At 43.2% G+C, this 12,601-nt stretch overlaps 1 protein-coding gene across 3 annotated transcripts in view; it reads left to right on the forward strand.

The window, feature by feature from the left end:
* Positions 1–12,601, forward strand: part of MECP2 (methyl-CpG binding protein 2) — a 69,056-nt gene that overhangs the window by 797 nt on the left and 55,658 nt on the right. For 2 of the 3 annotated variants that reach the window (XM_082716624.1, XM_082716625.1), the window contains exon 2: positions 4,605–4,728. The exons of the other annotated variant lie outside the window; for it this stretch is intronic. In XM_082716624.1, the coding sequence (XP_082572750.1) occupies positions 4,703–4,728 (26 nt within the window). In that variant the 5' untranslated portion in view covers positions 4,605–4,702. The remainder of the gene's footprint in view (positions 1–4,604; positions 4,729–12,601) is intronic. 3 annotated transcript variants of the gene reach the window in all.

Here is a 12,601-nt window from a genome sequence, read left to right on the forward strand (position 1 = left end):
CTCCAGCAGGAAAAGTAGGTGGGAATTATTGCCCACCCACAAAAGGGACTAGACGTTGTGTTCCTGGTCCCACAACTCATCATAAAGAGGCGGTTATAGTTCCCATCATGAACCTTTCATAGGGGACTGTGTGTCCGGGAGCACCGGAGGCTCTTCGGTGGGAGTGCGCCCCCAGGGTCTTTGGGGGTTCCGTGGCCTCAGAATGTGAGCGCCCTCCGATCCTCCCCGCCCCCCTTCGCCGGAGATCATCTAGTTACATAAGTGGAGTGGGACATAGTATGTAACCGGCTTCTATAGTCCTGGAGCGCGCCCTGCTCAAGATCATCATTACCAGATGGGGCAAGTGCATCGCATCGCTGTGGTTCCTGTCAGTTGCCCCCTGAAAGTTTATTTTCTTTTTAGTTTGGTTGTAACTGAATTGCCCACACTGAAACTCAGGTGACTTTTACGTGGTGTGGCAGTGTTACTGTGGTTTTGCCCTGAAGACTTAATGTCATTGTAAAGAGTCTAAAAAACTTGCTTTCACGGAGGAGACCGTTTATGACCTTGCTAAGTGGACCTGAGATTGGGAAAGCTTGCTCTGGAATACCTACCTCTGTGGTGGTCGCCTGTGTTGAGTGTGTTCGTTGTGGATTGGTCACAGCAGAAATGGGCTCCACCACAAAAGTGATATTCCTGACTCATGGTCCGGCAGATGTGTGCTTCTGGTTCTTTTTCCAGGAACAAGAATGGACTCTGCAGAGCCATTCACACATTGTGTCTCTGTTCTGTGGGGGATCAGTACCCCAAATTGTGAGATGGTAGGATCGAATTCGGCGGAGGGGCGTGGGGGGGGGGCTTGGTGATGGTGGAAGCAAATCTAGCAGCGCCTGATGCCAAGTGGCTTAGACTTTGGGAGACTCTCACAAGTTTTAGGTGTTTTGTTATACCAGAAAAATTAAGCTTATTTGTGCCGTGGTAGTAAAATTCAGTGTTGTTAATGGGCACTTATTGCTTGAGAAGAAATTTGTGTTTCATGGCCAGAATTTTCATCTGGATCTCAGCAACTTCAGTTAACAACAAGAGTAAGCTGACCTCTTGGGTCTTTTGATATCTGCTAGATCCTTATTTAAAAAAACAAACAAGAACAAACAAACAAAAAAAACGGTGTCTAGGTTTCTTCGGTCTTTTAGGAATTCCCACCAGGGCTTTAGGGAATAGGCTTATTTATGGACCTTTTATGACTTCTATTTCAAATGCCAGTCAGGAAGCCCGGGAAACACTTGCTTTTTTTTATTTTCTTACCCGGACACGTGAGAACCTTAAGGGACACAGTCCATCTAGTAGAGTACAGTTGGTTAAATAAGTTGTTATAGATACCTCTTTGTGGCACGTCAGCTTGGTGGCTTGTTGGCTTGGTGGCAGATCACTGAGGGACTTTCCTAGCCATACACTCGCACAAGCCCACTTGACAGAGATTCCAAGGTTTGTGCATCTCGGCCTATGACGTGCCAGGATGAGGACTCTGCTTTGTTTTGCATCATTGGCAATGCACTTGCCTCCTCGAGTGCCCCTCCAGTTAGCTGTTCATCATACCTCTAGCCTTTTAAGCAGCACAGGCAGCTTCCAGAATGTAGTTTCTCTGAAAAGTGCCTGGTGGCATCTGAAGTCAGTATGTTCTAATAGCTTGAAGAGACCTGCAGCTTTCTTGCTTCATGGGCTCTCACGGCATCCTGTTTCTTGTTACAGATGTGCCTGGAGTGCTTTAGAGCTACAGTACCAGGTCTTTATTTCACCCGATAAAGCGTGATGCAGTCAAACTCTACTCTGACTTTTGTGCTGTTGATGTATTGGGAGGGTTGGAATACAATTTTGTGTTCTCTTTGCAATTTCTAGCCAGAGTCATTGTTTCCCATTCACCCTGCCTCTGTGTGGCCAAAGCTAGAAGGGATGGAGTGGCAAACTGTGGAGTTTAACAAAAAGAAGCTGTGGAGTTTGACTAGATAAGTCCAATACAATGTTGCCTCCACCCGAATACTCCATCCCCTATGTGGGCACTGAATGAGAACCTTGCTTCTTTCACCTGAAATAGAGAAGAACAGAAGCAAAATTGTTAGTTCCTTACTCTAGCCCAGTTTCTACTGCTGACGAACCTGCCTGGGACTATTTGCATGATAAATGACGTGTCCTGGAACTTGTCATCATTTATAAAGGTGACTGTCAGTAGAAATCTTTTAATTGGCTAAGGCAGTTTGTCGCCAGGCTACCTGAGTTATCTATGAGGAGAGAATCCCAGAAAATGTTTGACATTCGTAGTGACTATAGTTGACCTTTGAACGATGCAGAGATTAGGGGCCCCGACCTCCCACCCCCGTGCAGTTGAAAATCCACGTATAATTTCTGACTCCCCCCTCCCCAGATCTAACTGCTAATAGCCTACTGTTGACCGAAAGCCTTATTATTAACTTAAACAGTTGATTGATGCATATTTTGTATGTTATGTGTAGTATATACCGTATTCTTAAAGACAACAAAGAAGATGTTATTAAGAAAATCATAAGGAAGAGAAAATACATTGATAGTACTGTACTGAAAAACATCTGCATGTAAGTGGACCCGAACAGTTCAAACCTGTGTTGTTCAAGGATCAACTGTAGTTTTTTAAGCACACGGGGGTGGAGGGGTGGGGGAAACAGTCCTGGATTGGAGGCGAGTCCCAGGCAGCGCAGCGGGACACCTGCTTGTTTCCACTGCCCTCTGCTGCGGTGACATGCATGCAGACCGGCCTCATGTGGCCGGCAGACACAGTCTTTTTTCTTGGGCAGAGCATTATTTCTGCTTCAACGGAAGGACCTTGTCTCAATTCTTCTGCACCAGCCTTCTCCAGTCAGATTGCTGTTGTCACCACTGTGACCACTGTGCCTTTTCCTCATTTCCAGTAGGACAGATGTGAATGGGTTCTTCTTCCTTGGGCTCACTTACACAAAGTTATGCTCTTCTGCCTTTATCTGTTCTCTTCTGCCTTTCTCTTGCAAGGAACTCTTTCCTATTGAAATCTTGATTTGCATGCCATTACTTAAATACTTGGTTCTGCCATTTTTGATGGTAGGTATGGTGTTGGGGGGATCTGAGTGGGAGTGGGTATTTGGTGGCAGGCAGAGCATCCCCATTCCCATATCGAAGGGGTGTGTGTGGCCATTCTACTCAAGAATAAAGCCTTGGCCTTTATAACTTCTTCAGGACTTACTTACGTTGGGTCTGCTGGCATGCGAAGGTGTCCTCAGCATGGCTGTTCTGCAGTTCCTGCAGATGTCTGTACTCTGGGGAGCAAGCCTTAGGAAGGGTTGACTTGTCTTCCTTGCCTAGGAGCTGGGGGCATCATATATATGAACCTGCAAATTACTGTTTCATTGGATTTTTACTTACCTGCTTTCATTTGCTTGCTCTTTTTTCCATGAAATCTTGAGTTAATCAAAGATCTTAAAATTTCAGAGCTGGAAGGAACCTTAGTCCAGCTCCCTCAGTTTATAAGTAAAAAACCATGGCTGTGAGAAGTTGTAACTTTGCCAGGGCCTCCCAGCCAAGATACTGGTTTGATTTTTATTCTATAGCTAACTGAGTAGTACTGTTACCTTGACTTCTGGGTTTCAAAGTATTCTGTGACTCCACTGTTTAAGGGAATTGTAAGGCCTCACTGCACCTCAATAGATAATTCTAGGTACCATCCCAGTAGTTATAGACCAGCTGTAGAAGACTTGGTTGGTGTTGCCCTTTCTCTGGGTTAAATTACATGAGTAATTATTAGTGTGAATAGTCTCTAAATTGTATACTGGAGGCTTTTTTAGTGTAAAGGTGAAAGTGCTGCTCTTGGGCTGGCACGCTAACCAGAGATTAGCTAATACGGGGCAGTTTAGATTTTAACAAGGAAATGATATTATGTTGATGAAAAATGTAATGACAGAAGTCTTCTTTTGAATATATTCAAAAACAAAAGAGAAACTATCAAACTAATAACTTAGTTTGTTGAGCATTGTGATTTAACTGATCTGAGAGGCTTAAAAGTGATCGCTCTGAATCAGACTTGCATATATTGGAGGAGGGCTTTGGATCTCCCAGGGCGTTTGGTTTCTGTTGGTGCTGTTTCCCCCCGCCCCCTCAGGGTTGAAGCTCCTTTAAGTGATGTTACAGCAGCTCGTTTCAAATTCAGCTGCTTGAAAAAGAAGGGAGACTTTTCCTCTGGATTTCATGTGTTCTTTTTGGGATGACATTTTGATGTTGAATGTTCTCTTGAACATGTTTTCTCTCCCTGAGCCTTTCTGTATGACATAGTGCAAGAAATACTTACCAGGGATCACCACTGACAGTACGCTTTATAGTGCCAAAGTTCCAAAGTGTCCCTCAGAGGTGACTTGTGATAGTGTCGGTTCTAACACACATGAATCTTTATTTTAGTATGTGTGTTATGTGCTAGGAATTTGCAGTTTATCCTTTGTTCCTAGTAGGTAAGCTGGGAAATAGCATAGTACTTTGTCTATATGTTTATCTTCAAAATGTCCCAAATAGCCCTGGGAAAAAGGTCGTGCAGCACGATGGGGGCTTTCAACTTACGATTTTCTTTGTTTTAGGCTCCATAAAAATACAGACTCACCAGTTCCTGCTTTGATGTGACATGTGACTCCCCAGAATACATCTTGCTTCTGTAGACCAGCTCCAACAGGATTCCATGGTAGCTGGAATGTTAGGGCTCAGGTAAGTAACCTTCCTTTTTTTTTTTTTAGTATATGTCCTGGTTTGGCCATCTGTTTTTAAAAAAAAAAAAAAAACAAAAAAAAAAAAAAAACAAGGAAAAAAAAAAAACAAGATGTACTACTCTTGGACAGTATAAAAGTACCCCAAAGACTAAAGCTATAACTGTGCCAAACTGTGCCATATAATAAAAAAAAGTCACTTCCCTGAGCCCTGAAAGGTCAGTTTGGGTAGGGTTACTTGGTAGCCACAGCGTGATCTGGGGGCGGGCGTCAGATTAGAGCCGGAACTGGTGATCTGCAACTTCAGTTCACCTTGAAGCAGGTCAGCTGAGCCGAGGGCGCTCTGACTGAGTTCTTCACCTGCCACTGCTGCTGTTGCCTAGCGGTCTTCAGCGTGGTGCTTTGTTTGCTTTGGTTTTGGGTAAATGACTTCCTGGTCAATGTTAGTGAGCAGTGGTAAAATATTTTCAGACACGGGAACTGGTATGCGGCCCCCTAGAAGGACAGCTTCTTGAAAGCTGTCACAGAACCACAGAGCGCACGGCTATTGGCTGTGCTTGCTACCCTCCTCCCACGGGAACTAAAGAGAAGACCCAGACACGGGTCTGGCTCTTGAGACTCTAGAGTAGAATGAGTGCCTTTGGAAAAGCTGAGGACCCAAGCCATATGAGGTCTGACACTCAGGTGCTCTATAAGCCACACTTTTGGCCATCTTGGTGCCATTGTGTGGGATTTAATTTTGTAAAAATGAGTGGTTCTTTAATTCTCAACTGTCAGGCTCAATATTTCAAGCTTTTTTAAAATCAGTGGTCACTCCACATTTGATGTTTTGACACCTGGATTTCAAAATTCCATGTGGTAAGGCAGAACGTACTGATTGAATTTTTCCATTCTTTTTCCTAAGAAAAAATGTAAGTTTATGCATAAGCTGCCATTGTGATTCTGGCTGAGACCCCCAGGTAGCACTTTGTTGTCTCTCTCTGGTGGTTTCTGACACCTGAGTCTAAAGCTTTGTGGCCATCCATAACATGGCCTGTTAGAGGACTGTGTGAGGGCACGGCTGGGGTGAGGGAAACTAGAAGGTGTGGAATGAAGTGAGGAGCATTGCGCTGCCTCCAAGTCCCAAATTTGGTTCCAGCCCTGATCCTGTGACTCAAATTGTCATTTCTGCTTTATTGCTGTGGGGTGTACTCTGGGCCCTGCTGACAGGACGTCCTTTGTACACCGCATATTTATGCTGGTGGGAGTTGTGTGGCTGGTGCTTTGTGCATTGTCTCAGAAATGGTGTGGACTAAATGTATCATGGCAGTGAATGCGTTTCTTCTGGTAGATGTGAGGCCTGGGGGTGGTTTATGTTTTTCATAGTCTTTTTCTCAGATTATGAATGGATTTTATAAAACAGGCAGTGGTCAGTCTAAATAGTTTCTTCCAAGACATGTAGAAAGTAAGAGATATTTAGAATAATATCTGTTACTTACGAGTGGGAAAGACAGCCATTTGAGCTTCAAGAAACTGAAGGGAATTCTGCAAGGACAGAACCTGTCTTTACTAGATAAGTTTCTTATTATTTTTCTTTTTTTCCTTTTTTAAGAAATTATAAAAATAATGCATGCTTTTATAGAAAACAAACCATTTTAAAGTATACCATTTAAAAAGACGAAAGCTCACCATTACTCTCCATGCTCGCGATACCCAGAGTAACAACTATAAATGCAGGTCCTTGTGAATCTTCTCAGGCTATACAAATATGCACATTTTGTGTTTTAACAAAATGAGGTTGATACTATACATATTTTGCATCTGTTCTTGTGATCTATTTCTCTCTACCTCGTTTCTGTTAAGTGGCGGTGTGATCTGGTGCTGACTTACTGTCATGCCTTGTCCCCCTGTTGACTTTCCCGACGGTTCACTATTAAAGATGCTGCTGGATTGAACTTCCACATGTGCCAGTCTTTTCGAAGAACAGCTGCCTAGACTCGGAATTGCTGAGGGTACCACCACATCGCCTCCTAAAGTGGCTGTTGCGGTTCCCATGACAGTATGAGAAAGTGCCTCTTCCCACACCCTCCCAGAATTGGATGCCCATCTTTTAAATCTGTGCTCCTTGGGTTGTTACTGGGGCCGGACCTCAGTAATCATCAGCCATTTGTATTTGGTGTTTGGGAGTTGCTTGCCTGTTGGTGTTCTGCCTTTGTTCCTCCGTCAGGATATTTGTTTTTCAGTTGATCTGTAAGAACTTGTAATGTGTCCAGGATACTCTCTGTCATTACACAGATACTCCTACCTTGTCGTATATCTTTTGATTCTTCTTGTCTTTTTTGATATACAAAATTTCTGTTAGGATTTTTTCTTTCGCTTTTATACTTAGAAAAAGTCCTTTCCTACCTTAAGAACATGTCAGTATCCATCCGTATATTTTTCTTCCTATAAAAAGATTGATGTACTATATTGATACATACAAAAGAATTATAGGTAAGTTTTCCTGTTTTTCATATGGTTATAAAAATGCCTCTTTAGTGTGTAGCTTTGGGTCGGGATGAGATCTAGAGCCCACTTAGCTGGTTGTGTCATAACTGTTCGGTGGGGCAGTCGCCTCGTCTCTACCTTTAGTGAAGTCTTCACTTTGAGACTTGAGTTCGAGTGAGCAAAGTGTCTCTTACTTTTTTCTTTCTGAAGTTTTTCTTTGTGAGACTTGATGACTTGCTGGTCAGCATATAATCATCTGTTCATTCCCCCAACAAGTCCTGGAGCCCCTGATTCAAGGCAGAAGCAGTCTGGGGCCCTGCAAGTGCCGCTTTCTCCTTGGCTTGGGCGGGGCCAAAGAGGCTGCAGTACCAGTGGCTACGGCTCCAGTGCTCATTCCAGAAGACTCGAGAAAATAGTGGATCTTCACAAAGTAGGTTTGGGATAAACTAGGAGGAATCCAGAGTGTGTGTGTGCATGTGCGTGCATATATGCGTGCGTGCGTGTGTGTGTTTTAGATTCTGACACAGAAGTGAGAGCTTAGGGTAGACTGCAACATAAGCGCCGTTTGTTTCCTAACTCATGTAATTGCAGGCTGATTTTTGTCTTGAATTATGATGAGGGCTTTTTGCTGGTGAAACAGTTCTATATTCAGCTAGCTTGGTTGTGATGGAATAAAAGTTGTGTACTGATAAAAATGGTAATTTTCTTCTATGATGATTTTGAAGCATTTCTGTAATAGCTCATAAAAATAAAGGCAGGCTTTTGGTGAATATATTCTTAGGGAAAAAGTAATTTTTTGCAGCTTACATCGTTTAAATCTAATAAATAACCTTAAAACTGAAGTGGAATCCTGATTTGGATTGAAAAATATTTTTTACTTAATAAAGGATATAAATGGTTTATAATTAAGAAAAGCTTCTTATATAGGCTGGGTTTTTTAAATGAACTTTTTAAAATGGGTGTATAGTACAGAACGAAAAAGGTTGTGTCAGAGGTTATATGGTTAAAGAGCTACTTGCCACTCTGTCCCCAAATAACCATTTCTCTCTCTGGAGGCAGCCATTGTTACCAGTTTCTTATTAATTATTTGTGTGTGTGCCTGTGCACATGCACCTGGGTGTAATTTTTAGATTGTGTTAAAATATACGTGACATTGGGGCGCCTGGGTGGCTCAGTGGGTTAAAGCCTCTGCCTTCGGCTCAGGTCATGATCCCAGGGTCCTGGGATCGAGCCCCGCATCGGGCTGTCCGCTCCACGGATAGCCTGCTTCCTCCTCTCTTTCTTTCTACCTGCTTCTCTGCCTACTTGTGATCTCTGTCTGTCAAATAAATAAATAAATAAAATCTTAAAAAAAAATAAAAATAAAAAAATAAAATATACGTGACATTTAGCATTTTAGCCACTTTTACACGTACACTTCTGTGCCATTAAGTGTATTCTTGTGCAACCGTCCCCATTATGTACCTCCAGAACCCTTCTCATCTTGCAAAACTGAAACCATCTCCATTAAACCCTAACTCCCTGTTCCCCCTCCCCCACCTGGCCACTACCCTTCTTCCACTTTCTGTTTCTATGAAATTGACTATTCTAGATACTTCATATTGTTATCTATTTTATATTTGTGTTTACATATTTTGTGGGCATTTACACACACAAGGGTGGGTGTGCGTTTTTACACAAATGGTAAAACACCTTGCACATTTCCAAAATTTGCTGTTTTTAGTTAATGTATCTTGGAGATTGATATCCATTTCTGTAGAGCCATATCATTCTTTTTAAGGGTTGTAGAAGAAATTCCTAGATGTGGGACTTGCTGGCTTAAAGAGTATATGCATTTTAAACTTGGAGAGATATTGCTAAATCAAGGGTGGCCCGTTAATTGCATAGTTTTTTTTTAAGATTTTATTTCTTTATTCATGAGAGAGAGACACAGAGGGAGAAGCAGGCTCCCCACTGAGCAGGGAGCCCGATGTGGGACTCGATCCCAGGACCCCGGGATCACGACCCGAGCCAAAGGCAGACGGTTAACCATCTGAGCCACCCCAGGTGCCCTGTTAATTGCATAGTTCTAAAGAAAAGACTACGTATGAGTAGATGAACACACAAATTTGTGGCTGCAGTGCTATTTGTAGAGACTAGAGAGCCATTAATTAGGCTAGGAAGAAATAATTTTTAGCAGTTAGTGCTAGAAAGCAAAACTTCAGAAGCTTCCCTTTCATCAGATGTGACATCAGGTGAGCAGAGCCTATGAGGCAGGACCCTTTACTTGACAAGCAGAACTTCAGCCAATTCTCATTTGTGAATTTTGAAGAAAATGGAGCATTTTTATTTTGGTACTAAGTTGAAGTGGCTCCTTGGGACTCAGAGTTGAAAGGTCTCCTGAAGCTGCTGGACCTTCTGTCTTATTTGTATTGTAATATGCATAAGGAATGTCCTGGAAATATTCAGGACAGGATTGCTGTCGCTTCGTTTCTCTTCGATTCTTGTGCTCTTTACAGAGCAACACTTGATTAATTGACCCTATACCGGTTTAGCATGGTATTATGTGTCATGTGCTGTACGAGATGCTGTGGATTACCCTTAGCTATCTTCTGATCTAAAGGAAGATACAGATGGGCAAACAGACCTTTACTTTACAAGGGGCCAGATGCTATGACGGAAGAGCGCTGACCACTGAGGGAGCACACAAATGGTAGAGGGGCCCTGCCTACACTTGGAAGTGAGGGTCAGGGAAGTGACTTCTTTGAAAAGGGACTACCAAGACCTGAACAATAAGGCGACGTTAGCTAGTTCAGAAGAAAGTATGAGTTGGGGAGAGACCATGTTCAGAGGCTAAGACAAGAGACAACTGACTGGTGGGCTAGGTCTGAGGTATTTGGAGCACAGAGAGGACACAGGGTCAGCAAGCCGGGCCCGAGGGCAAGGAGCGTTTTTGTTTGAGGAGTGCGCTGGTAGGAAATGAGACACACCACACCAGCTGTGCCAGATGCACTCTGCTTTCCTTCTAAGTTGCACCACATTCTGAGATGTCCCTGAGCCCCAGAAGGCAGCATGAGGAGCTCTGGCCATCCATCCTGACCCCATTCCATCCCACGCTGCTCTGAAGGCCATCTGCCCTGAGTGACTTCCCACCCACCCATCAGGTCCCCAGGACTCCCGCTTCAGGTCTCTTTATGAAACCTTCCTTCCCTCCACGAGACCCCTGAGGAGAGGGCTTCCCCTTCTCCAACACACTTCCTTTTCCCATACTTGATACTGAGAGGAGCTTGGTATCATGGAGAGTCAGCTCTGGTGCCAAAGCCGCTGCGTAGCTCTTCTGATTTTTCCTTATTTTTTTAACCAAGATTTTCACGGTGCAGGAAGCAGTGCGTAAGCTAGCTCACTCTCTCGTCAGGGACGGGGTCCACCCCGATGAGCCGCCATGGCTGGCAGCACTGTCAGCCCCACGAGCCCGGGCCCAGAAGGTTAGAGAAGAGCGCTCTGTGCTGCTTATCTGCGCGCCTGCTTCTCTGCCCTCCTGCAGGCCAGCCTGACCCTTCTGCCTTCGAGGTCTTGCCTTCCTGCCGTCCTCCTGGCCCTCTGCTCGGGCATGTTCTGCTCACACTTAAGATATGTTAGCATTTTGCCCTCTTCACACCCTCCTCCTCCAGGGGTTCTGGTGTGACGGGCCCAGTGAGGTCCTGGCTGTGCTAGCTCGCCCTGCCTCCCCAGGGTAGCCTGTCCCCAAAGGGAGCGGGGGACACTCTCCATGCAAGCTGTGTGCTGTGTCCCACATAATAATGTATAACACTCAAAACTGTCTACGTGCCGGAGGCTTTCCTGCTCTGTGTACCATTCTGCAACTCGTTCTTTTCGTTCTGTAGTTGGCTCTTGAGCTTGGTTTGTGTCGTTCTGTGTAGACCTTCATTCAACATGTCTCCTTGGGCCGTAGAAACATCTTTGCAGCAGAAGCCCCACCAGAGCCCAGAGGGAGAATGGAATTTAGAGAAACGGGCATTGACATCTGGTTTATGTTTACATCCTTTGGTCCTATTAACCAAGAAGATATTTTTTATTTCTTTGTTTGTGAAAGCTTTCTACAAAAAAAGGCATCCATTTTCTAGATTTATTAATAGGGCAGTCCAAAGGTTTTATTTTTAGATTTGAAAGAAGGCAAAGAAGGCTTCCGAGATGCGCACATTTCCCTCTGTTCCCGTCGTCTTTGCAACATTCCACGTTGTTAAAACCCGAGCTTGAGCACTTTTAAGCACAAACTGACTTTCTACGTGTGGATTATTTTTGAAAAGATTAAAGCATTTTGGCTTTTCTAGGACTTCTGGTGATACTTAAGTTTTGACATTACTTTGATAAGTTAAATTTTAAACTTGTCTATAGATATTTAATAATATATTTTTAAAATGTGAATTTCTGTGTGGTTTTTTTTGGTGTTTTTGTAAACAGCAGAAGGTATCAGTCCGTATTAAGTCCTAATTTGCTCTAATATTTTCAGCTGTTTTTGGAATTAGACTTGGCCAAAAAAAACCAAAACAAACAAACAAAAAACAGACAAACGTCTGCAGTTGTGACAGTTTGTCGTTTTGTTCCACTTAACTCCAGAATAAAAAATTCTAGTGAATTTTTTTTCTAAGCTTGTAAGAACATAGGAATGATTAAAGTTGTCATAATACTTAAGGAGTGAGGAAAAGTTGAGTCTTTTTTAAGTGGCGACCCTATAAAAATGTAGCTTATAAGCAACTGTATAAATTTTTTTTAAAGATTTTATTTATTTTTTGACAGAGACACAGCGAGAGAGGGAACACAAGCATGGGGGAGTGGGAGAGGGAGGATCAGGGAGCCCAATGTGGGGCTTGATCCCAGAACCCTGGGATCAGGACCTGAGCTGAAGGCAGACACTTAATGTCTGAGCCACCCAGGGGCCCCATCAGCTGTCTAAAATTTATTAGCTACTCTTCCAGATTATTTAAGACAAATAAAAATATAGTATTTATTAAGCTGTTTCTTTCTTAATTAAACAAGTGAAGGATCATTGCAGAAAATTCAGAAAATGTATATGGAAATAATCACTCTGGAAATTGCACCATGTGACAAAAACTCCTGTTACTATTCAATCTACCTTTGAGGTCTTGCCTTCCTGCTATCCTCCTGGTCCTCTGCCTCCTAGCCAAGGGTTCTGAGTCATGGTTGAGAATCCATGGGTTCTGTGATCTTGGATGGGAAAAATACTTCTTGATTTTCACTAACCTCTCACTGAAAATTCAGTTTTCCTTCAATGACATATGTAGGCCATAGACCATGGTAGTATTAGGAGTACCTGTGACTTAGTCACTAATGGAGATGAAAGATGCTTTCATATCACATTAAAGTTACAGATATTTTAGAAACATCATTTGTCCTCGTTACTCTTCAGA

This window comes from Mustela nivalis (genome assembly GCF_964662115.1).
Source record: "Mustela nivalis genome assembly, chromosome: X".
Lineage (NCBI taxonomy): Eukaryota > Metazoa > Chordata > Mammalia > Carnivora > Mustelidae > Mustela > Mustela nivalis.